Source organism: Perca flavescens, chromosome 5, assembly GCF_004354835.1.
Source record: "Perca flavescens isolate YP-PL-M2 chromosome 5, PFLA_1.0, whole genome shotgun sequence".
Taxonomy (NCBI): domain Eukaryota; kingdom Metazoa; phylum Chordata; class Actinopteri; order Perciformes; family Percidae; genus Perca; species Perca flavescens.
In genome coordinates, this window is record NC_041335.1 from 32973751 (window position 1) to 33001412 (window position 27662).

General features: G+C 38.1%; 2 protein-coding genes and 1 pseudogene across 2 annotated transcripts; 2 read left to right on the forward strand and 1 right to left on the reverse strand.

The window, feature by feature from the left end:
* On the forward strand, positions 1-1179 carry LOC114556271 (uncharacterized; annotated as a pseudogene).
* Positions 1180-15211: 14032 nt separating this feature from the next.
* Positions 15212-18161, reverse strand: LOC114556272 (natterin-3-like). The gene is made up of 3 exons (XM_028579182.1): positions 18153-18161; positions 17535-17586; positions 15212-16290 (listed from the first exon to the last, which is right to left on the reverse strand). The coding sequence occupies exons 1-3, from the start codon at positions 18159-18161 to the stop codon at positions 15212-15214; spliced, it is 1140 nt and encodes a 379-aa protein (XP_028434983.1).
* Positions 18162-21803: 3642 nt separating this feature from the next.
* LOC114556273 (natterin-3-like) lies at positions 21804-26400 on the forward strand. Its single transcript, XM_028579183.1, has 2 exons — positions 21804-21900; positions 25322-26400. Exons 1-2 carry the CDS (start codon positions 21804-21806, stop codon positions 26398-26400), a joined length of 1176 nt encoding a protein of 391 aa, XP_028434984.1.
* The last annotated feature ends 1262 nt before the right edge of the window (positions 26401-27662 follow it).

Below are 27662 nucleotides of genomic sequence, written 5' to 3' on the forward strand. Positions count from 1 at the left end.
ATGTTTCTGTTGCGCATTCTCTCGTCTTCCTCCTTCATTTTTCAGTCAGAACGGCTCTGGGTGAAAGGTCAATATGGAATGGATTAATCTGCGTTATTTTTTTAATGCGCTATTTTTTCTCAGATTAATTAATCGAAATTAACAATATTTTGACAGCCCTACTAATAATAAACCTGCCTCTATTATTCATATGCCTTAAAATATTTTATAAGATAATGAAACTGCTTGGCATTTAACTATTTCTTCAGTTTTTTAAGCAATTGTTTTCCGTAGCAACAAATGAAATGTATGAAAATATTGCATTTAATCATTGTTTCAAAAATAAAGTAAACTTCATATTCAGTCAGTCCGGAACAGCAGCATGGCAATGGTACAACACATGTGGTATCTGATGAGCTAATGTACCTGTTGCATTCTATGTATCAAGGTTATATTTCCTCCTCATTGGCTCCAAATCCACACTCAGCAAAACCAATAACCCCACTCTCACCATCGACAGCACCATTGTCTCCCCATCTTCCCAGGCCCGCAACCTTGGTGTTATCTTTGATTCCACCCTCTCCCTTGAGCCTCACATCCGTCAAGTCACTAAAACCTTCTTCTTTCACCTCCGCAACATTGCCAAAATCAGACCCTCTCTCACACCCCCTGCTGCTGAAAGACTCATTCACGCCTTCATCTCCTCCCGACTGGACTACTGCAACTCACTTCTCCTTGGCTTAAGCTCTACCAAGATCAACCGACTCCAACTGGTCCAGAACTCAGCCGCCCAACTCATCACCCGCTCCAAATCCTGGCACCACATCACTCCAGTCCTAAAACAACTCCACTGGCTTCCTATCTCCCACCGGATCACCTACAAAATCCTGGTCCTCACCTACAAGCCCTCCACCATCTGGCCCCCTCATACCTCACTGACCTCCTCTCCCCGTACCAACCCTCACGGTCCCTCAGATCCACCTCAGCTGGTCTCCTTTCCATCCAAAAGTCCAAACTCCACGGTTTTGGGTACAGAGCCTTCTCCAGAGCAGCTCCCAGGCCCTGGAACTCCCTCCCCCAAGAGATCCGCACCTCTGAGTCCCTCACCATCTTCCAGTCCCGCCTCAAGACCCATCTCTTCACCTCTGCCTATCCCTAACCCCACGCCCCCCTCCCTTTCCATCTGTGCCTGAATCTTGTTTTGTTTTGTTTGTTTTGTTTTGTTCTGTTTTTATAATTTACCCTGCCCTGTAAAGCGACTTTGAATCTATGAAAAGCGCTATATAAATTCAATTTATTATTATTATTATTATTATTATTATATTTTAAAGTCAAATGTGCAAGTCATTCTAAAGCACAATGTACATGGACTGGGGTTAATGATTTACTTTACCTTTCTATGGCCTGATGTACTGAAGGTATGTGGAGCGCTGGGATTGGTAGTTGACAATCCATACGTTGTATGCATAACTGTTTTAGGGGACTTTTGAACTGCCAAATCATGTTAAGTTGTATAACTGTTGAATAACTTGTTTTTCCGCAAATGGACTATGATCTTACTCTGCCAACTCACCTTTTCCTTATGTAATTGTTATTCTTTAAATAACCCTGTTGAAGAAGCAGACAGGAGGATTTACATATTCGGCGGTGCAACCCTCCAAGCACCTGCAGGCTTGTATCGATGCTGGAATCTTTTGATTTAATAAATCTTATATAAAATTAAGGCAGCGTCTGCAATTCTCTTCAACCATACATCTTCATTTCATCACGACTTCAAGATACCACACACATCTACAAATAAATGAGCCATCACTTCATTTATTACTTCAGTGTTATTAATGAAATAATCAGAGATGAGAAAGTTTAATAATCCCTTAAAGACTGGTTCAGTATATGTCAACCTAAACCTGCTTGGTTCTTCTCCTATCAAGGAGAAAAGTTAAGAGAAACATGGTTCAGCCATTCAAAACTGCTAGTAAAAAAGAAGAATGCAAAAGATAAAAGAAAAGTTAAAAGAAATGTGAGTAACCTGGCACTTATCTGTGTCCAGTTGCATTCATTTAATTAATCTTACATTATAATTTATTGTTATATACAGCCTACCTAATTTGTTTTTGCTTTCAGAAGTCAAATATCTCCTGCACTATTTTGCCATAAAAACCACAAAAGTTCCTTATTAATCTTGTAATCATTTTTAATTGTTTAAATGTATATTTAATATACATCATTTTTTCTTCTTTGTATTTATTTTCCATATACACAGTAACTATATAATCTAATCTAATTTAGTCTAATCTCATTTCTGCTTTCATCTGCTTGATGTCTTGATTAACACAGAGGTGATAGAGATCGTTGAAAGAAAAACAAAGTATTATAATTTGGTCTGTTTGACCATGTAAGGCCATTTACACTTGGTGTCTTTTTTTTTTTTTGGGGGGGCGGCGGGGCATTTTAGGCCTTTATTTTGACAGGACAGCTGAAGACATGAAAGGGGAGAGCAAAGGGGAATGACATGTAGCAAAGGGCCGCAGGTAGGAGTCGAACACAGCGGCTGCTGTGCCGAGGAGTAAACCTCTATATATGAGGGCGCGCTCCACCAAGTGAGCTACCCAGACGCCCACACTTGGTGTCTTTTTTGACAAGCAAAAGTTGACTAGGGCGCTTTTTCAGTTAAAATAAAAAAAGGTCTCAGCTTCACAAAAAGAGTCTACAGTCAGTGAATCTGTGAGGCATAGGCTACTTATACACAGCTGTGCTAAGATGTAAATGATTATGTGCTAGCATGCTTAGATGTGATAGTTAGCAGTAATCACACAGCTAAGGCTGATGAAAATGCCATTAGTTCTGCATGTATTTGGTCATAAACCAAAGTATTTGGAAAAAGAAATATTTGTATCTGACGGTAGACTGGCTGAATGTGTTCTGGTCTCCGTTCTGGTCTCCGTTCTGGTCTTCGTGCAGGCGAAGCTTACGTAGTGTGCCGAGTATTCCGTCTGTAATAACATTTCCTGCATATTCTCCGATCTGTACCAATGTACCCGGGTGGTACACATGTGCAGTAGTTTGAATGCACATAATTGTGAAAAGAGAGAGCCTGGTTAGCGAGGCTTCAAGATGGCTGACGGTCGTTTGCATTCGGAATACCTCGGCCAGACTCGGCAGTCCAACCCCCTATGGGCGGGTTGAAAACATGCGGAAGTAGCTCCTAGGTCCGTGTACTTGGCGGCCAACGGATTTTCGTTTTGAAAGGAAAAAAACAAAAACGAGAAACGGCCAGTTTCCCAATTAACATTAGTAAATAGAAAAACAAAAAACGGAAAACAAGCCATTTTTCGTTTTTTGTTTTGATATAAAAAAAAACGGAAAACGAATAACTATCTCGTTATCCGATTTTCTTTGATGTGTTTGTAGATGGAACTCGGAAATTAAATTGTGTGTATAAATCTTATTCCTCATTCATTTTTTTCGTGACCCGGAAGCGATCGTAGGTAGTAAGCAGCTGCATACCCGGAAATCATTTGGACGTCTCAGGGGGACATGAGGGAGGGAAGCACGGTCATTCAGAAATACTACCGGGTTTCTACTGATACAAAGCTCAATGCTAAATTGGTGAAGTATCCCTTTAAAAGCATATATAGGACAGAAGCGCCACTTTTAAGATTCACCGTATTCTCATTTTTTTTTCATTTTGAATGGGAGCGCTAGGGGCACTTTTATGCTAGCCTCAAAATAGCTATTTTCAAAACACTAGAAGGCTCGACACAACATGAAACTTTGCTTGAAGTATCTCCAGGAGCTCTACACATTAACGCAAGCATTGACAACATTCTTTGTGTACACAGAGTTTACTAAAAAGAAAGGTTTTGAACAACTCACCGTAGCTCTTGTTGTTGCTGCCATCTCGGCAGTCAAAACGAGTCAATATCGAAACAAGTAGCAAAAGATTTAGTATATCCCTTGTGTACAGGTGTAGTTCATGTGTAGAGCTGCTGGAGATACTTCAAGCAAAGTTTCATGTTATGTCAAGCCTTCTTAGTGTTTTAAAAGTGCCCTTAGCACTCCCATTCAAAAGGCCATTTGACCAAAAAACAAGAATACGGTGAATCTTAAAAGAGGCGCTTCCGTCCTTAATATGCTTTTAACCAAAAGTTTGACTTGCGTAAATTCACAAAAAGACCCTAGGTTGCATTTTGGCGAGAGTTACAAAAGTAAAAATTACAAACCCAGTTGGTACAGTGTTGTTGTGCAACAGCATCACCTGATGTGTTCCTTGTGTCAATCATATCAAGTTTAATTATGTTGAAACAAATTCCACAATTATTCTCCCACCCTTCTCAGACTCCGGCTGCTGCCACTGTTTTTTTGTGTTTTGGGGAATGAGGAAACATTAAAAACAATTGACTTAAAAACACGACAACAATGTCTTTACACAATGTCCTGACAACCTTAAGTCTCGAATGTACTGTATGTGGGGTAGGAATATGTCTTTGTCAGTTGATATAAAATTCACCTCTTTTGATTAATTCTATTGAATTGGTATATTCAGATTCATACCTGAGTTACTCCTTGTAATTTGGTGGATGGTGTCAATAATTTCTCTGTAGCCTAATGGACAACCACTGGAAGAACATTTACACCATGTTTCCTGGAGGACAACAATACGCTCCATCGGAGGCTGCAATATTACAAGACATAAATAAGGTGTCAGCTGGTCAGAGGGAGATCAACGAAGAACTGTTTTTTTTCACACACCCACACACACAACACACACACACACACACACACAGTGTTTATGCTACCGTTTTTTACAATCACTTTGCTACTAATTTCAGAACCTTGATATCATTTTTCAAAACTTTAGACACAAAAGTCAAAACGATCATCACTTGTAACACAGGCTGTCCAATGTTCAAAACATTGAATTGTGCAATCATATCTTTAAATAAATATTGCACACACAATCATTGTTTCAAAAAACTAATTTATTATTCAATTCAATTCAATTCAATTTTATTTATAGTATCAAATCATAACAAGAGTTATCTCGAGACACTTTACAGATAGAGTAGGTCTAGACCACACTCTATAATTTACAAAGCCCCAACAATTCCAACAATTACAGTAATTCCCTCAAGAGCAAGCAGTGCGACAGTGGCGAGGAAAAACTCCCTCTTGGGAAGAAACCTCGGACAGACCCAGGCTCTTGGTAGGCGGTGTCTGACGGGCCGGTTGGGGGCGTGATGAACAGTGGCGATAATAGTCACATTAATAGTGGAACAGTGACTGGATGTAGCGGGGAGCTGCAGGGTTCAGCAGGAAGCAGCAGGGTTCAGCAGGAAGCAGCATGACATTGCAGGGCACCGCTGAGCTCGGCAGGGAGTGCAGCAGGACCACGGCGACAGCTGGAACCAGGATCTTGGTGCCAACGTTCTCCAAGGAAATACGCTGGGGGAAAAAAACATAAGGACTAGTAAGCTAGGATTAGTAACAAGCATTTCTGGGACTGGATACACACAAATAGTAATAGTAAAAGTAAATAGTAAATAGAAAATAGAAAGGGAGAGGAGAGAGCAGCTCAGTGTGTCAGAGGAAGGAAGTCCCCCGGCAGTCTAGAACTATAACAGCGTAACTAAGAGAGACAGGTCATAAGGAGAGGTAGCTTTTTCGGGCTTAGAACTATCCCCCTGCCGGATCGGGCTTGGCTGGCCTGTCTCCCTCTACTTTGTTATGTATTATTAATCTAACAATTATGAAGAGAAGCAGGTGGGCCAGTTAGGTGAACACTGCAACTCCTCTCTCCCTAACTATAAGCTTTATCAAATATAAGAGTTTTAAGTTCATTCTTGAAAGCGATTACAGTTTCTGCCCCCCGAACCCAGATCGGGAGCTGGTTCCATAGGAGAGGAGCCTGGTAGCTGAAGGCTCTTGCTCCCATTCTACTTTTAGAGACTCTAGGTACCACCAGTAACTCTGCATTCTGGGAGCGCAGTGCTCTAGTGGGACAATAGGGTATTAGGAGCTCTTCTAGATATGATGGTGCTAGACCATTTAGAGCTTTGTAGGTCAATAGAAGGATTTTAAACTCAATCCTGGATTCAACAGGAAGCCAGTGCAGAGAAGCTAATACAGGAGAAATATGATCTCTTTTCTTAGTTCTTGTGAGAACACGCGCTGCAGCATTCTGGATCAGCTGGAGAGTCTCAAGGGACTTATTTGAGCAACCTGACAGTAGGGAATTACAATAGTCCAGCCTAGAAGTAACAAATGCATGGACTAGTTTTTCAGCGTCGTTTTGAGACAGGATATTCCTAATTTTAGCAATGTTACGAAGATGAAAAAGGCTGTTCTTGAGGTTTGTTTTAGATTGGCATTAAAGGATATATCCTGATCAAAAATAACTCCTAAATTTTTGACAGTAGTGCTGGAGGCCAGGACAACACCATCCAGAGTAGCTATATCTTTAGATAATGAAGTTCTGAGGTGTTTAGGTCCCAGCACAATAACTTCAGTTTTGTTAGGGTTTAACATCAGAAAATTATAGGTCATCCAGGATTTTATATCTTTAATGCACGCTTGAAATTTAGCTAGCTGACTGGTTTCGTCTGGTTTGATTGACAAGTATAATTGGGTGTCATCCGCATAACAGTGAAAGTTAATTGAGTGTTTCCTAATAATATTGCCTAGAGGAAGCATATATAAGGAGAATAGAATTGGTCCAAGCACTGAGCCTTGAGGAACCCCATGGCTAACTTTAAGCGTACTTGGAGGATTTATCATTAACATTTACAAATTGAGATCGATCAGAGAAATAGGACTTAAACCAGCCCAGAGCAACTCCTTTAATGCCAACCAAGTGTTCCAATCTCTGTAACAGGATTGAATGGTCAATAGTGTCAAATGCAGCACTAAGATCTAGTAAAACAAGTATGGAGACAAGTCCTTTGTCTGCAGCAGTTAAAAGGTCGTTAGTAATTTTCACCAGTGCCGTCTCTGTGCTATGATGCTTTCTAAATCCTGATTGAAAGTCATCAAATAAACTATTGCTATGTAGAAAATCACATAACTGATTAGCAACCACCTTCTCAAGGATCTTGGAGAGAAAGGGAAGGTTAGATATAGGTCTATAGTTTGCTAAGACATCAGGATCGGTGGGTTTTTTCAGAAGAGGTTTTATCACAGCTACTTTAAATGACTGCGGTACATAACCTGTTAATAAAGACATATTGATCATATCCAGTAATGAAGTGTTTACCACGGGTAACGCTTCTTTGAGTAATCTCGTTGGGATGGGGTCTAAGAGACAGGTAGATGGCTTAGCTGAGGATATCTTTAACATTAATTGTTGAAGGTCTATAGGATAAAAGCAGTCTAAGTATATGTCGGGAATAGTTGTTCTTTCTAGCGGTCCTGCGTTGAAAGGTGAACCATCAGAAGTTGAGGGCAAAAGGTGATGAATTTTATCTCTAATTGTTGTAATTTTATCATTAAAGAAGCTCATGAAGTCATCACTACTCAGAGCTAGAGGAATAGAGGATAGTATGAAATACTATCGAAACGTTACTTTAGATCACCCACACACAAGCTACCCATAGTTTCACTGGGTCATTCTTCGTACAATTATTAAATATTGCAGTACAAAATACGTGATACATGTTTCATTATGGTACTAGATGTAAATACATCCCTGTAAAAGTACTGCAGTAGTAGAGAGAATACTACAGACACACCGGAATCATTGAACAAAACATGAAATGTATCCATGAAAAACAATACAGTACGATCATTAGCTAAAATAATTAGCTAAAAAATAGAAAAACAAAAGTATGTAAAACATAAAATGCAGTGTTCCTCAACTTGCTTGTACTGTAAAAAGCAAAACAAAGAAGTGATTACTGTACTTCTACATATTCATCAACTCTGTCTTGTGGATTTGGCCGAAGGTTCTCATCTCTATTGCAATTAGCCAAACATCTTGGAAAAAAACTTTGGGCATGACGAACAATGTGGTATGAGTATATATATACAGTATATATATATATAAAGTGTATATCTCAATCATCAGTAACGAGTTGGCAGAATTGGACAAGCAATTCCAAGGGCCTGCATGCATACAGTGCAGTACTGTAATACTGTAATCTCATAGAAACAGTGCCTGATACTGTGAACAGTAGTACATTACAGTAAAGAATGATGATGAAATATTACATCCATAGATAATATAGTCTAATTGGTTCATGCTCAACACTAATTGGTGACAATGAATCTCGTTATCTTGAAACTTTCATGATCTAAACATGGAATATTGTTTGTCTGTTTCCATAAAACTATATGCATTAAGAGTAATGCAACAGTTACTTATCATTTTGAGTAGTTGTATCGATTGATAGTTAAATGATTGTAATGAAATGAATAGACAATCATCTGAAATTTAATTTTGTTAAATGAACAAATGATCTTTGGTTTATGTGTATTGTATCCGAGCAATTGAAAAAAGTGTATTTTGATCATTGGTTGTGAGTTTTGTGTCTAGAGTTTTGAAAAATTACGTCAAGGTTCCGAAATTAGTGCCAAAGTGATTGTAAAAAATAGGGCTGTTAAAATAACGCATTTTGATTAATTCATCTGAGAAAATTTTTATTTTTATGGATTAATCCATTCCAAATTGACCTTTCACCCAGAGCCAGTCTAGCTACCATTCAACTGTAAAATGAAGGAGGGAGACGAGAGAATGCGCAACAGAAGTTTCTTTAACTGTCTATGGATAACACTACACTCAACAGCAGGTAACGTTAGCCTTCCGCTAGCTAGTAGCTGGATTAAGCACGGTTAAAATACTGACAGCTAACGCTAAATGGTGTAGAGTTTGACTGTGTTTCTGCCGTTGTCGGAAAAACACAGACAGAGATGGTGCGTTCAATAATCTAAATAATAATAATAAATAATCTACAGACTTGCGGTGCATTCGCTATTGTTGAAATACCCTTTTGAATTTATTTCCTCAGCATATTAGGGCATATTATTTATTGTGATATATATATATATATATATATATATATATATATATACATATATATGTATATGGTCATTATTTGAACAGTGAAAATAATAATAAAAAGAGTTTTTTTTAAAACTGTAATGTCACTAATTCTGATTATTCATTGATTCATTTGAATTGAAATAATTAAAATACTTTCACAGCAAAAATGATGTGTGCGATTAATTTAGATTAATTAATCACAGAGTCTGCTATTAATTTGATTACATTTTTTAATCGATTGACAGCCCTAGTAAAAAACTGTAACAGACATGTGGGCTAAAAGCTTGATTCAAACAGAATTTGTTGTGTTCCACTTTTAATCTGAGCTTTTTGCCAGATTGTGTTTCTACATAGATATGTTGTGTTCACAGGAGAGTTTAGCATGGGTTTGTGAAAGGGGGAGGTGGGGGTGTTTCAAGTGTTATATTGCACACTTTAAAACTGTAAATTAAATTGGGATCAGCTGTACAGTGTACTTTATATACTGCTGTACTAGTTTTACGGCCAGAACTTTGACAATGCTCCGTTCACATAGCCTGACAAGCCAGACCCACCATCCTAGTGGCAGCAAATTAAATTTGCTGCCACTAGGGTGCGTCTAGAGTTCTAGGCTACCGTTCTAATGCATTGACCCTCAGGCCTGTTTGAAGCTTTAGCTCAATATGTGAGTATTTTCTAAGTAAGAATGTTCTCTGACAGCAGTAGACAGAATGTTTGCTCTCTTGATCATCTTTGGTTTTATTTATTCAAGTTTAGAATAAATATTCCGCAATGCACTACAAATTCTGCAGGCACACATTGAAATGATTCCTGCTCATGTAATTGTATGGCACTTACAATCAGTATAATTGTTTTGTCAGTTAGTGTGTGTGTGTGTATGTGTGTATGTGTATGTGTATATGTGTTTTTTATGAACTAAATCAGATACATGGAGGGGGGGATGTTTCAAGTCTTATGAATCTTTCTTTTAACTCACTACTTACTTCATGTTACAATGAGTAATGAGATGTTTGTTAAGTTCGTTAAGGAAGAACTCTTGTAAAATAAATAAACATGTTATTTTGTTTATGGTGGATTATTTGATCATGTTGTAGCTGTTTAGTTAATTAATTTAGCACACTAATTGGTCTTGTGATGGTAGCAGCCATTGTATTACTGTAAAGCATTGTTTGAGTATAAAAAAATACAGTATCATAAAACTGAGGCTTCATCTGACAGTACAGTTTTAATTAGAATTGAGGCTATGCTGCAATTTTACAGATTTTTTCCATTTTGTGGACTAACAGAAACATCCGTCAAAGGTACAGAGCATACACTGTAAATATATACACTTTTTTGTATTTGGATAAACAGAAACGTCCGTAAACTTAACGGAAAATGTACTGATAATTTTCTGCCAAGACATTATCCGTTTTTTTCTTACAGTGTAGATGACTAAACGGAAGGTGATTATACATCAGGAATATTGTTTTAAACTGGAAAATTAGATTACCTGGTACTTTATATGGGCAAGTAGGCTTGGTTGAAGTAAAAATTACTGCTAGCTACACTTACTATGAAACTCATCACATCATAATGGGCAAGTGAAGATTTTAGCAAAAACATTAATGAACTTAAACAAATTAATAATGTTATGGCAGTCTATAAAATATGTAGCATGCCTATGCAATTTGGATAAAAAGTTGATCCTAAATCAATAAAAAAAAATGTGGCAAAATTATTTATTGTACATCTTGCAATAGTAATAATAATTTAATTTTGCATCTTGTTTTTTTGTGACATCTTAGGACATGAAAAGGAATATAAAAAATATGTATGAGGGTTACTAATGGAACTTGGTTTACAATTCAATTTAATAACAATAACTATAAGTGGTAATATAGCACATTTTTTAAACAAAGTTACAAGGTGTTTTACAGTAAAAGTGGTGTGTTTTAACTAACAGAAATCCATGTGTCTGACTTTACAAGCCCTTACTGAAGGACACACAACCAAATTGTGCCTGCAGAGAAATGGTTGCTTTTCAGCTGAAATCTGCTTCACTTTCTCATGGTTTGACACTATCTCACCAGGAACTGTGACCCTGACAATGCAGAGCCTTAACAATACTGTATATTTAAAATCAATCTTAAAAGCAGGGAGAATGGAGGAACATTTACTGGCCAACAAGCAAGAAACATGTTGCTGAATTATTATTTTATAGTGTATGTCTCATTCTTCCTTACGTGTCTTTGTCTAAAATGTCCCGCTATCCTCCAGAGAACACGAGTGTGTCCACCATCAGGAAACATAAATGCCAATTGCAGGTATAACGGGATAAACAGGATTTTAAAAAATTCCCTCATCTGAGCTTCCCCGCCATTTCCCCACCTGCCACGCCATTTCCTTATCAGCTCTGCAGTATTTATACCAGCTTTTTTCCTCCACTTGCTAACAGTTTGCCTTTTGGCTTTCTAGCATCTGTTACCTGTCACCTGTTGCCTATCTTCCGTCCTACCTGCTCGTCTGCCTACCTGCCTGACCCTCTGCCTGATCCCTGGACTTTTGACCGCTGTCACTGTAAGTTTTTCCAACTTTCCCATAAATCCACTGAACTGATCATGTCTGCCTGCTTTTGTCTTATTTGGATTATTTCCTTGTTTGCTCACATACGGCAGCACACATTATTAGTGATAACTGATTGTCTCTCAAAAACATGAATCTATGTTTACTTAATTTCCAGCCATGACAGAGACACTGGTATTGTTTTCACCTTGTGAGTCTGTGTGTGTCATCATGGCGTCCCAGCGTGTGTAGCTCAACATTTGATGTTCTGATATTTTCACCAGGGTTAGATTTGAAGTTATTTTATTACAGCAATGAACAGTTATTTTCTTCTGTTTCTTCTGCAGCTGAAGCTGTGAGTATTGCTGCTGATTGCCCTGCCTGCTCTTTCCTCAGCCAGCGAGAAGAACGACGATCTAGTTAAACTGAAACTACCGTACAACCATTATTCCCATTCTGCAGTTTATTTTCCAAGTGTCCTCATTTATGCATCACTTAAATAAAATCTACACATAGAGGGAAACGGAAGAAAACTATGGAGCTAGGACAGTGACAGTACATCTTAGCATCAAAAAACAAGGCACTGAAAACAATATGTTTTTACTTTTAATGTTAACTTATAGGTTGACATTTTTCTAGTCTAGATTTTCTTGATACAATCTTCACTAGTTCATATGTTAACAGGGTTTTTGGTTACAGTAATTCTTCCTACAGTCCATACTGGCTGATAAAAGATTGCTTTTTAAGGCAATTCAACTGTAAGTGCATGATGGGTCCTCGCTATGTGAACAAATTAATTTATAAAATTCAACTGAAATTAATATGAGATCTCAGGAATCAGACCAAGAGGAACCAGTCAGGAAGTGGATATCTTAAATTCTTTTTTTTCCTTTTTTGTGCTGCATTTTAACAATTGCATCTCATGATTGAGCAGTTAAGCACAGAATTGAATCCACAACACATTTGTTGTTGTGTTTTTTAATTTCCCAAAGGATGGAAAAAGACACAACCCTCTGAATTTGTTTAATTAATTTTAAAGGTGTAAAATATGTGGAGAAATCTAAAGACTGACTGACAGCTGTGCATAGTTACGGTGACCAAGCTATGGTTGGACAATCGCTGTTTGGGCACGGTGTTTAGGTCAGTTTGACTATTTCTGACAGCAGTCACTGACCAGTTATGACAGCAGTCACTGACCTCCTAACAGTCCTTTTTATTAAGAAAGCAAGATAAGTGATAATAAAAAATAATTGGGATAAACATTTAGATTTTCGCTCTCCATTGGCTAGTTTCTTTTTGCCCTGCAGCATTTATTACAAATTTAGCTAAAAGCATTAGGAATACATTTATTGTTTAGTAATGTAATTTGGTTTATATAACATTGTTCCTATGTCTGTCTTTTTCCTTTTACAGTCATGTTACAGAACCCAAGTCTGGGGAACATAGTTCCTAAGATCACTGCTAACCAATCGACAACTCAAGCTAATGAGGCCAAGACAAACAAAGTGGACCAGTCCTCATTTGTCAAGATTAATCAAGCCAAACTGAAATGGCAGACCTTTGATGGCTCTCTCCCCAACGGAGCAGTTTCAATTTACAACGGATACGTTGGATGCACCGACTATGTTGCCAAATGCGGCAGCTCGGCCGGCTTCTACAACCCTGGCAAGGGTTCTTACTGCCTCTACCCCGGTGGAGGAAAAGAGCTCCGTGGCTCCCCATTTGAGATCCTGGTAAACAAAGGCAACTTTGAGTTTTTAGAATGGAAGGATGGCTCCAATGGTTCAGTGCCTGATAATGCAGTCGAGACCCGCCCTGGATGCAATATATATGTTGGGAAGAACCAGTATGATCTTGGGAAGGTAGATGTTAAAGACAAGGCCTTCTTCCTTCCGTGGGAAGGTTATGAGTATTGGTACAAGAACTACCAAGTCCTGACCTTTAACAAAGATGTAATCATCGAGGACATATCTGATGTCAAGTATAATACCGATTGGGTTAAATCTATTGACTATCCTCCACAGAACATACAAACAACTGTCGTCACCAACAATGGGAACCAGCCAGCAAAACAGACAACTACCCTCTCAAACGGAGCAAAGGTGGGACACCAGCTCTTCGTTTACAATGGGCGTCAAGACTAACATCACTGCCGGAATCCCCAAAATCTTGTCCACAAGCATGGAGATTAGCGCTGAAACGACCCTCCAGTTAACCAAGGGGACCACTTATAACGAGTCGACCACCCAGTCTGTTTCTGTTGAGACTGAAATACCACCAAACCACTCCTGCCGTGTCAGAATGGTGGGATATAAGTACGGGACAGACATCCCATACACTGCACGCCTCAAGCGCAGCTACAAAAATGGGGAGACCTCATGGACGTCCATCTCTGGGACCTACGAAAGCATCCAAATAGGAACAGTCATGGGTGTGGTGGATCCCTGTAAACCTACAACTGATCCCAAGCACTTAAAAAAAAAAAGAAAGAAAAATAAAAGAAAGAAAGAAATTATTGGAAGCAGTTTTATGAGTTTATGACACCTGTATGTCCATACCATTGTAATGAAAAGCTAAAATAAACCGGCTTTTGTTTTATTTGCCTTAACATATTTTATGAGACAGTAAAACTACTTAAATTTAAATTTTTTCAAACAACAAATGAAATGTATGAAAAATGTATTTAATAGTTCGTTGTTTCAAATAAAATAAACTTACATGCAAATCAAATCTGTGTCATCATCACTCAAATATTCAATCAGTATGCAGGTCACAGATAGGTGGTGGTATAAAACACCTACAGATAAATGAGCCAGCACTTTATTTATTACTTCAGTGTTGTTATTTAAAATATTCAGAGATAAGACAATTTAGGAGATAAAATATCTTGTTAGCTTTTAGCATTTTTAAGAGTTTAACATCTCTAACATGAACTCCTTATTACAATTAGCTATTTATGTGATTTTCTTTTTTTATTTTCTAGTTTTTAGTTAGTAATTTAACGGTTTCAATTCATTCATTCACAGTCTGTTGCTGCCCTCCGCTGCCTGTTAATATAAAAATTGTTCTGAGATCAGCATTTCAACCTTACAGAAACCGTCGTCAAGTATTAAGCTCCTTTATACTACTAAGGTTCACACGTGGTGTCAGAATGATCTCTTATGCTGTAACTCGTGACAGGTTAAAAATATGCACAAATTATAAAACATATGCTTATCTTACAAGAAGGGCAAGAGTCGGCACACTTCCTGCAGAGGCTTCAAGGCTTAAATGTCTGTAACAGGATGCTGCAGATGTTCCACCAGTCTGTGGTGGCAAAGAATGGATGAACGTGCCTACTGGGCACAGGCAGGGTACAAACAATCTCCGAAGCCATGGAGATTACAGTTCACACAGACACATCCCAGCTATTCAACAAAGAAACTTTACGAACTGTCAAAGCAATCTGTGGAAAATTTTATTTTAAAGAAATGCAGGCTTGAGATACATTAGTTTGCATTAAAAGTTTATTTTACATGTAACAATGATGAAATGCTAATTTCTAATGAAAGCAAGTTTATTTTTAAGCTTTTCATTACAATTAATACTTAAGTTAAGGGTAGCCACAATATGTCAGGTACTGTATAACATAGAACCTTTTCCATTCTTCTCTCAGGGACAGGGAGTGGGATCAGGTACAGGTTCACAGGGATCCACCACACCTCGGACTTCTCCCATTTGGACGCTGCTGTAGTTTCCAGAGATGGACGTCCATGAGATCCCCCCATTGATGTAGGTGCGCTTGAGGCGTGCAGTGTAAGGGATGTCTGCCCCGTACTTATATCCCACCAAAGTGACACGGCAGGAGTGGTTTGGTGGGACATTGACCTCAACAGAAACAGTGCTGGTGGTGGATTCGGTATAAGTGGTCCCCTCTGTAAACTGGAGTTTTTTTTCCACACTAAACTCAATACCTGTGGACAGGATTGAGGGGATTTGGGCAGTGATGCTCGTCTTGACGCCCACTGTGATTGAAAAGCTGGTGTCCCACGTTTGCTCCACTTGGATTGTCTTTGAGACGGTAGCTGTTGCTGTGACTGACTGACACTCATAGTTGGTGATGAAAGACTTGCGCATGATCTCTGGAGGATAATCAATGACTTTAACCCCATCAGTCTTATACTTGACATCAGACATGTCCTCACTGTATATATCTTTGCTAATGCTCAGGACCTGATAGCTGTAGTACCAATACTCATCCCCGTCATACGGAAGGTAGAAGACCTTATCTTTAACAACAACCTTCCCAAGACCATACTCGTTCTTTCCAACATATATATTGCAACCAGAGCAGGTCTCGACAGCATTCTGAGGAACTGAACCGGAGTAGCCATCTTTCCATTCCATTAACTCAAAGTTGTCTTTGTTTACCAGGATCTCAAATGGCCAAATTAAAGAGCTAACATACTCTTTCCCTCTAAAGGTGTAGTAGCAGTAAGGACCCATGCCATGGTTGTAGAAACCAGCCTGGCCAAAGAATTGGCAGACATAGTCGAAGCGTCCAACATATTGGTTGTTGATGAACACAGCTCCGTTGGGAAGAGAGCCATTAAAGATCTGCCATTCCAGGTTGGTTTTATCAAACTTGATTGAGGGCACCCGGTCCAGCTTGTCCTCAATATCTGGAGGAGTTGGAAGAGCTTGGTTTGTTGATCGGTTAACTCTGTCCTCCAGACTTTGGTTTAGCAGGACTGTATAAAAGAAAGGAAAAATAGTATAAATAGTAAAAGTATAAACCACATGACATCAGTAATAAAATGATGTATCCATAATATGTATCAACTAAAATTGTAATAAAGGCTATAGGGCAAAACAAAAACTGGCCAATGGAGAGCAAAAATGCAAATAGTTTACCTCAAAATAGTTTTTAAATCACTTCCACTGTACAAAAGTGAAGCCAAAATATTCTGGATAAGGGCTCTGCCATCTTGTAATCTTGGCGCCAGATTTTGCGCAGTAGTGATCAGGCAGTAGAGATGTGGTATCGAAGTCCTGTTCATACAGCTTCCTGACCAATTGAGTGTCAATCACAGCTGTCTATCATGATGTTTCACCCTTTTTATAGCATCACATAACTAAACAAAACCTAAACTTATCAGAACAATGAACAACTAAACAAACATCAGCGTGATCAGACTTAAAATGACAGAAACCATCTTTGTGAAAAATGTATTTAACGTGTACTTTGACTTTTTAGTTTGGTCCACTCCGCTAACATGGAGGGAGTGGGATTTATGACATGTAATGCAGCCAGCCACCAGGGGTTGATCAAGATGTTCTGGCTTAATTTACATAGTCTACCTAGTCTGCCTCAACCCCTGGCTCAGACATGAGTTGCAATGGTTAGCATGTCAAGCTAACTACTAATAGTCTTACTGAGGAAAATGTCATTAGCTAACTACAGTTAGCCTGACGTGGTCATACTCAGATTCTAGTCAGAATGTGAACTTCCCGACCTCGAATGTTGTGGGCGGGGCTAAATTCGGCTGGGATCCAGGCTAAACTACAGTAGCTTGTGAAGACAAATGTAACCTAAAAAAAGTCTATAGTATGTTTTAAATGTCAATGTGGGGCTTACAGTAATAAATATGAGGAATAAGGTACATACTAATTACAGTGTATTACTTTCGTAAGTATATGAACAGTTCAGGACAGCCTGAACTGTTTGGATGTCTCAGCTCCAAAGAGGTTATTTCTGTAAATTGTCTCTCAAAACCAAAAAGGTACAGCTGTAATACAAGCAAGTTAAATAAGTTTTAATAAATAATTCAAATATGTTATCTAACAATAATAAAGTGAATTCCTCTTTCCTCCTATTTTCATACACATATTTTGCTCTATACATTTTGTGTAAAAGCAATTTCTATCCTCATCCCATATAAAGTAATACATAAATGAGGACAAAGTAACAACAACGTGGGAAGTTTTAGTTTACCTTCAGTGTAAATAACCGGCAGGGCTAACAGCAGCAACACTGGCAGCGTCATCTGCAAATAAAACACAGAACAAAAATAGTGTTTACTTATCTTTGTTTAAAGCATACCAACAAATCCAGACTTCATATCTTGAGCCACTGAGACGGCTAAAAAGGCAGTGTTTGTTTTAAAGACAAGACTTTGTAATGCGGAAGATGAGAATTACTGACTTATCTGTTTACGCATCTGAGAAAATTCAAATTATAAGTAGTAATGCAATGATTGCTTTTTAATTAAGTTAGTGGCGGTACATTTCTTGCATAAATTAACTTTCTACTTCTAACTTACTATAAAAAGTGATTCAAATGTATCCAAGAATTACTCAGCATCAGATTTATGAACCATTCCAACGTATCCAGGCAAATATAGCTGCCTTATTGCCTAATCAAAAACAAACATACGCTCACATCATCTGGGCTTTGACTTTGACCATTAAATATTGGGGTAGAAGAAATCAATAAGACTAAAAGTTTATCCCTCTTTTATATCTCTCTTTCCTTCATCATATGTTGTTGTCTGTTGCTTTGTGTTTTATGTCCCAACAGTTATGAAGACTACAGATTATTTAAAATGTTAACCTGCATCATGGTGCTGTGGTTTATTGGCAAACCAGGTTCATTCATTAGCTTGGCAGCAAAAAAAAAAGATTTCGAAACCTTAATTGTGCGGCCAATTCGTTTTATTTGCAGTTTATTAATATCAAATGCTACAAACTGCTACAAATTCAACTCACACTAAGTTTATTGTATACCCAGGATCTGTATTGACTTTCCTTTTAAGCCTTATCATTCTTTTTGCCTTCAAAGGTTAATAATCTCTTAAATTTATATTTACATATATTTATAATTTACAAGTGAAAGGAAAAGATCAACTTTATGCCTTGTTCTGTTTGTTTGGCATCACAATGCTTTTTTTAATCTTTGGATTGTATTATTTACAATGCATGTGTTTTGCCCCATAGGGTCAAGGGCAAGGACAAACAAATAAACAGAAACATAATTGGGACATCCTTCTCTGTAATCACTGAAGTTAAAACATGTTGTTGAATAATAAACACATGAATACACATCATCTCAAATCAACACAAAGAACATGCTATTTCCCAACTTAAAATATTGAACTGCAGTATAATATAATGACTTTGTTCTGAGTGCTGTAGGGAATGAGTCCTAAAACCCAGAAATAAGTTAGTATTTTTGCACTTCCGGTTTCCTTGTTATGAAGTCAATGTTTTTTTTTTTTTTCAAATGGCTTTTTGGTTAGATGCCCGTAGGCATTTAGTTAACACAAGCTTAAGAGATCTTCACGTTTTTTTTTTCTACGACATAAAACACATAAAGTAATGAAAGTTTTTTTACATGTCTTAAAAAAGGCTACAGAGGCTGTCAACGCATTGGCATGTCGCACTGCATGAAATTACCGCTAACCACTGCTCTCACACTTCAAATTATCACAACTTTTAACTTGTTGGTGCTGATCTTTGAAGGTGCAACCACCTTTTGCAAAAACCACAAATACCTGCACTGCCCTTTGTCTCTGATCTGCCCCCTTCCTCTAGGTTGTACCGTATCTTTTTAGCAGAAATCAAGCTGCATCTATATTGGAGCACTAAAAGAACAGAACTGTTTCATTTCTGTTAAAGCCATAAGGCTTTCAAAGGTTAATAATCTCTTAACTTAATCTAAGAGAAAAGAAAGAGAAAGAGAAATGTCAACTTTATGACATGTTTGTTTGGTATCACAGAAACCTTTTAATCTTTGGATTGTATAATTTACGATATACTATATCAAGTTCAAGGCCAAGTTGGTTCAAAGGCAAGACAAAAAAAGAAAATTGGAACATCCCTCTCTGTGATCACTGGAGTTATACATTCCTGCTGAATAAACAGGATAAACTCTTCATATTCGAATATGAATTAATTCATTTTCTGTAGCATTTATCCTAGCCAAATTAGCACAACGGAAGCAGGTAAATAACTTTTAGCCTGAAAACTGTCAATGTCAGTCATAAGTTATTGATAACATTGCTGATAAAATGTGTAAATCACCAGGAGAAATTGTGCACCTGTTTGATAGCTATAGGCTCTTTTGCTAGGAATTCCTGTCGGTCTTTATTCATGCAGCACATATAAAGCTGAACTTTCTTACTGTTACTTTCTTTTCTTTCTGTTTTCTTCTAATCACAAAACATTATTGTTTTTGGCAGCACAGAAGCTATTTAAATTTTGGATTTTATCATCAAGGGCAAAGAAATATCCCTATTTGTAAGCATTGTAGTTTCACATATCAATTGAATAAACAAAATAAACTCTTCCGATATACATTATGTTATCATATGTAATAAATCCCTTTTCCCCAGCATTTATCCAAGCTAACTCAGCACAAAAACATGAAGCTGCTATTTGATTTTAACATTTTATAAATATATTTTGAGATCACATAAGACACAGCCATATTCTAACCGTATACAAACTAGTAACTATATTCTCAGAAGGCGAAGCACTGCTACTTCTGCTACTTGGGCGGAGTGATTTTTTCGCAGCACCTGAGAAGCCCCGTGGTGAGGAGCAGAGAGTAACAACGGTGCTTTTCAAGTGTTGCGCTAATCACTCCGCCTAAGTAGCAGTGCTTCGCCTTCTGAGAATATAGTTCCTAGTTTGTATACGGTTAGAAGATGGCTGTGATGGCGTTATTTTGTCAATTATTGGGAGCAGTAGGCTAGATGGAGCCGGTTACCTCCAGGATCTGTGCTAAGCAAGGCTAGCGGTGGGTGCATCAGACAAAGGCCGTTATATACTAGACGCATCCAAGGTGGCGCGCGACATCGTGACGTCAAAATTACGTAATATCCTGCCGGCGCGTCCGATTTATGGCGCGCGAGCCGAGGCCGCGCACGGCTCTTTTTTTTTCAGCGGCGTGCGACAAAGCGGAAACAGGAGGCCTGAATGAGTTTGCCGACAACCGGATGCCAGGACTCTCAGAGTGACTGCAAGTCTCTCTTGTAAACTTACTGGGTTAAGATGAGTTCTTTTATGGCGAATGAAAGGCTTGATCCGACGAAGTAGGTCATTGAATCAAATCGAAGCATTGACGTCAATGCTGCTGCCAGTTCTGCCGCTGTTTACCTTTTTCTTCTTCGTTCTAGTCCGTAGAAATAGCAAAGTCGGTAGCTTTTCTTCATTAGTGCCACCGCTGTTCAAGAGAAGACTGCAACTATGTCACGACCACCAGCGCAGGTATAAATAGTTACGGCGCTCCCATGAAGTCAAATTTGCGTGCGACAGGTCAGCTGCGGCGAATTTACCGGACACATTAACGGTTGCTAAACCGCTGGAAAAATAGTTGGCTTCAGCAAAAACACAGCAATGAAGGTTATACAGCAAAGAAAAAACAACTTCACACCAGGAGCGGGTGGCGGAAATGCTGCCTTCATTGTTAACGGTTACTAAACCGCTGGGAAAATAGATAGCTTCGGTGAGAACACAACAACGAAGGTTATATCCAGCAAAGGAAAAAACAACTTAATACCAGGAGCGGGGGGCACAGACGCTGCCTTCACCGTCAGCGGGGATGAAATAGAACTACTCTCCATCTTTAGTCTGTGATCTAACAAGGTGTTACTTGTTGTGTTTACTGCAGGTTTTGGAGAGATTCTATTGCTAGAAAAGCTGAAAGAAAAGGACACGTGTTAACTGTCCGTCATGGAGAAAAAGTTGGAAATAAAGAGTTATTTATTGGATCTGATAGAGACAATAAAACTCTTACAATGATTAAATTAGTCAAGTTCAGAGCCAAGTGGAAGTGAAACTATGTGGTTATGGTTTAGCAATAAAGCAGCTACAGTATATAAGCCTGGAGGTGACAGGAGATGGACAAAGTGATGTTTGACTGTCAATGAAATGGTAAGGTATATTCATTTTACTGTACTGTGCTGTGGACATTTGTGTTTTGGCTAAAGAATCCTAGAAGCATACAAGAGGTGGCATGTTTAATTGGGAAATGTAAAAGTGTTTAGGAGTTTTTATCCCATAAAAGAACAAAATTAAGTATGCTTCCGCAATTTAAAACTTTTAATATTTTGCACATGCTTTTTGTAATCTTTATTCAAGTCTTCCTAGTTGTAAACAAGTATGTACAGATATCCCAAGCAATACAAGGGCATATTATACTAATTTAAAAATGTTTCATATGATTTCAAAGTATGTTCAGTGGTTTCGTGCTGTGTTTTAGATGAAGCTGTCAGTGTTGTTGCTGCCGGCCCTGCTGGCTATGTCCTCTAGTGCTAGTCTGCAAGACATCGTGAAGAAGAGCTCACAGATCGGAAAAGGTAAACAGAAACTGGTTCCGTGAATTTCCTTTGCAGCATGTATGGGATATATGCTGCTTGTTTGTTGTTGATATGTCTCTGTGTCTACTTTGTGTGTAATTTCCACTTTAATAGTTCAAAGTTGATATGCTCACTAAAATATAAATAGTGTCCTCTGATTGTTCAGCTGCCAAAATCCAGATAAGAGAAGATCTGAGTTGATTAAAATGTTGATATGCTCATCAGAGTCACCTTCAATTAAAACTGTGCTCATAGCTCTAGGCCTAATGAGCAGCGGCAAATGTCTTTGGACTTTTTTGGAATTTTCCACAGTGTGGAAATAAAGCTCCCAAACTAACTCATTTATGATACACTTAGATTGACAGAAAACATTTGTTTGTCAGAACATGACACAAAGAGCAATAAAAACAACATCAAGAGATGACAACAGAGACAATATTGGACAATAAGTAAAGACCATTTCCCCACTTTACTCTATTCACTGCTATCTATCCATACATTTTTAGTTTGATTTGGAATTTACCTTGAGACTTGTGATTTACTGCTTCCATTTCTCATTTTAATGTAAACATTTTGATACATTGCCCTGAATCTTGTTTTTCCCTGTTTAATGTTAGTTAGTTAGTTAGTTAGTTAGTTAGTTATATTTTATTTCTGTGTCATGCCGAGAAATACATAAATACTAATATATACATATACATACAACAAATCCTCAGTTAATCTCGATAAAGAGCTTTTTTCCTCATTTTTTCTCATTTGTTCCTCAATTTATGTTTCATATGTGAACAGCCATCTCAGTCTTTGAGCATCATCCATATTTACCAAATCAATCTCTGCTTTTATCTTACCAAACAAAAAATCACGCTGTTCACAATAAAAAGGACAGTAAAAAAACAAAATGGAACTCATTTTCTATATCATTCAAACAACACATGGGACAGATCCGTTTTTCCTCTTCTAAATTAACATATCGTCCTGTTTCAACAGTCAAAGGCAAAACCCCAGATCTTACTTGAACACATAAAGAGCTTTGCCTTTTTGTCAAATTATATACAACATAATTTTCTTTGCCATATTCCGGTTTTATCATCACAAAAATACGCAATTTTGGCTTAGCCCATATATTGTCGGACCACTGCCTTTTGTTTTTAGCAAACAGATTTTTTAAACAAATCAATATTCAGCTTTTCATTATTTAAAAAAAACTCACCAAAACCATGATTACAAAACAATTTGTGTATATCGTTAGACCAAGGATCAAGAATGTGTTTATCCCAGAGAAATATTTTCCTCGTCATATTTGCGTCCCTATCCTTCCAGCGAGCCTCACATGATTCCCATCCAATGTCTCCCACTATCGCCAATGTAGGGGTATATTTATGCACACCCAGAAAATATCTTATGGCACTATTTTGGAATAATTCGCAATTAGATATATTCCTAAGTCCTCTAACACCCACAATATAATCAAGTATAGGGCACACACAAGCTTGAAACTATTTAGAATAAGTTTGAAAACTTATGTCTTTCAGATTCTTGCTTTTACCAATGATTCCTCCCAAAGCTCTACATGCTGAATCAGCAAGAACCTTAACACCTTTTCTGAAATTCAATGTTCATCAATATAGAAACCTAGATATTTATATGAATCTGCAATGTTCAGCTTGTGTGACCCAATTTTAAACTCATAAGTGCTGCGAGTAATTAAAGGTTTTCTAAAGTGAATTATTAACAGTCTCCATTTATTACACCAATCATAGGAGAGCATCCGCTGCATATTATCTTCAGAGGGTGACAGAAATACTATGTCATCTGCGTACCAAAGAATACTTATCATTTCATTTCCACATCTTATCCCACAATTCAGTGCTTTAATTTCCTTTGCCAAATCATTTATATAAATTGCAAATAATGTGGGGGACAAAGCATCACCCTGTTTTACTCCTAATAAAGGTTGGGAACCTGGTTTGTATGGAGTTCATTCAATCTTACACATGCTATGGGCTTATGATAAACAGACTTCAGTGCCCAATAAAAATGTCCATTTACCCCGTACTCTATAAGTTTATATGCTAACAGATCCCTATTGATCATATCAAAAGCTTTATGAAAATTGATAAAGCACGGATATGTTGGCTTATTTTCACTTATTCTTTTAGTTATAAGACAATACAAAATGTGATCTGAACATGATCTTGATTTACGGAACCCATTTTGTTCTTCCACAAGGAGCTCTTCTTTCTCTAAATACAACATAAGCCTGCCATTAAGTATTGTAGAATACATCTTATAAACTGTGCTCATTAAACTAATCCCTCTATAATTTAAAGGCACCCTTGGATTTTGGGATTTTGGTATCGGATTAATAATTGATTTAAGTCACATAGATGGTATTTCGCCAGATTCAAAGCATCCTCTAAAGAAATCACACAAAATATAAAATAGTTTGGGTGATTTTAGTATTTCATTTGGGATATTTTCAACCCCGTCGCTTTTCCCAATTTAGCTTTATTAAAAGCCATTTCAACTTCTTCTTATGTAAGACTATTATTAAGATCCTTATTTATCCAATATTTCCCTTTTAAAATATAGCCCTCTATTACATTTTTCCTCTGACATAAGTCCTCGTAGTACCTCCCATCAAAGTCAAACATCTCACTAGAGAAAAGACCTTTGAAATCTTAAAATCTATTGATTATATCAGACAGCCCAGTCACTAAACTACCATTATTCCCCAGCACTTCCATGGGTATTTTCCAACTACGCCTTGGCCCTAGTTTATTTATTTCTGACCAAAATCTCTAAGGGTCAGACATTTGGATTCTCTTCAGGTTTAATATCAGTCCTCTTTGATAACGTCTTTTGTAGAATCTGTATCTTTTATCAAACCTATTCTGACTATTCTTAAACGTTTCTAATTGTTTCTTCCTTTCTATTTTATTTAAACACTTCAGAAACATTTTCTGCTTTACGCATACATTGCCACCATTCTTTTAACTATTTATCCCAATAAGGTTTTGTATTGAATGGCTTTTTTGTAACATTATAGTTGTCTCCAGCTTTAATATCAGACTCTATGTCTTCTTTAATCAATTTACAAAGGCTGACATACCAGTTATCTAGATTTTTCTGTTCTCTAACACATAATTGTATATCATTCTTCATTTTCAAAAGGGTTGATTGCTGTAAACTTGAGGATAAGAAATTAACTGGTAAAGTCCTACTGACTTTCCTTCTTGTGGATGAATTTTGTAATCTCTCCTGATAAGCTACATGACAATGAACCTCAGTCTTTATAATACATTTTAACCACAGTAAAGAATAATATGGGAATCTGCTTCTTTCTCCAATCAAATCCATACTACTATGACGTGTGTATGTGATATGACTGTTCTTGTCTTCCCCCTTTCTTTGTATATAGTTCCAATTCTGAACCCAGATCTAGGGAACAGGATTCCTCAAATCACAACCAACGGATCTTTGTTGGCTCTTCCGCCCCATGCTGAATTTGAAAACAGGCTGGGTCAATCTTCCTCCTTTGTGTTTGGTGACTCCAACCTGAAATGGCAGACCTCATCTGGCTCTCTCCCGTCTGGTGCCGTTTCAATATACAATGGATATGCCGGTCGCACCGACTATGTCTGCAAATACGGGTGCTCATCTGGCTTCTACAACCCCAACTGGAGTGGTCATTACTGCTACTACCCCTTGTCAGGGAAAGAGTACCGTGCCAGCTCATTTGAGTTCCTGGTAAACAAAGACAACTTAGAACTTTTAGAATGGAAGGATGGCTCCTACGGTTCAGTGCCTCGCAATGCAGTCTCCACATGCGGAGACACATATGTTGGGAGGAACAAATATGGCCTTGGGAAGGTGAGTGTTAAACACGAGGCTTTCTTCCTTCCCTGGAATGGTGATGAGTATTGGTACAAGAGCTACCAGGTCCTGACCCTCAATAAAGAAATAAGCAGCGTGCGCATTTCCAATGTCAATTACAACACTAATGTTACAGTCTTCCAGCATCCTCCAGAGACCATGACCAAGTCCATCATAGCCAACAATGAGTGCAGCCCAGTTGTGAAAAGATTTGAGCTCTCAAAAACCTACATGGAGGAGAAAAGGTGGGACACCAGCACTGCTATCATGACTGGGGTCAGTAATAGCATCACCGCCAAAATCCCATTCATCGGCTCTGCAGGTATTACGCTCAGTGTTGAAACAACAAAGCAATTCTCCAGTGGAACCACTGTGGTGGAGTCAAAAACCTACTCGGTCTCTGTGGAGCAAAATGTCCCACCAAACCACTCCTGCAGTGTCCGTATGGTGGGACATAAGTATAATGCAGACATCCCCTACACAGCTCGCCTAAGCCGCACCTACAGCAACGGGCAGACGACATGGGCGTACATCACTGGGACCTACAAGGGCGTCAACATTGGAAAAATCTACTCTGTTGTGGATCGCTGTGAACCTGTACCCAATTCCAAACCTTGTCCCTGAAAGAAAAATGTTATCTTTAGATATCTGACATAATCAATGTTAAATATTGGTGAAAATGATAAATGTACTATACTATCCCGCTCCCGCGGAATTTCTGACTATTACCGCCCACACCCGCAACGTGTGTTACACTCCCGCCCGCTCCCGCAATATGTATGTCCACCTCCGCCCGCACCCGCAAAACTCTGAGAATTTATGCCCGCACAATAATAGAGATGCATTGATTTTGTGTCTTCTCCTGTCCCGCATGAGAAAACACATCATTTTATAGGTTAATGGGGGGGCGGGCAGATGGTGGACGGAGCCTCGGAGCTCCCCCGTCTTGGGAGCCTCAGACACTCTGCTGGTGTCATAGATATAGGCTGCAGTATAAAACATGGATGTATTAAGAGAACGGTATAAACTCAGTCAGTATATATGTATATATATGGTGTCTGATGGCGTTAAGCCATAGAGCTTTTATTGTGAAGGGGAAAACAGAAGTGGTGAAATGCTGTGATGAAAGTTTCCATTGATTGTGTTTTTGATTAATAAAAGAGAAGACATGTAGTGCCGTCTCGGTTCAGACATTAAAGCTTGTGTTTTCATGTTATAGTTTCATAGTATAGTATATAGGTGACATACAAAACCTAAAAAAAAACCTTTTTCGGATTCTTGAATGATTATAATAAATACAGTGGTGAATCGGGGTCCTGGACCCTGGGCCTTCAATAAAACATACAAGCCATTTGACTGGTTTACTGATGTAAACAAACCTATCATCAGCAACAGAAAACAATAACAACTTCATAGATTTAGTTTTTGTACACTGTTAGTCCATAACGGTCTTGTGAATCAAATTAAGCGCAACTGAAGACAATACACAGCAGCTTTTGGTTACTGAAGCATGAGGAGGAAGAGCTGTTTGCACTGTGAAGGGGATCAAGCCTTCGCTGTTGTGGAACGGCATCGCTGTTAGACGTGCCCCCACAATTGAATTTTAATCCCACCACAAAGGCAGTTTTAGGCTTTTGGACCTTCTGTGATGCTTGTTTTCTCACATGTGATTTTTAGGCTTTTTAGAAAAGAAGGGATATACACCGTTCATATCTGCCTTCCAGTCATGTTTAAATACATAAAAAATAATCTGCCTGGAATATTACTTCATCTCTTGTATGATTTTTCTACAAAACGTTTAATTACCTGCTTAAAATAAGTAATACAAGAAGAAAGAAATATTAATTGTCACACTACAACCTTTAAAGGTCCAATATGTAATATTT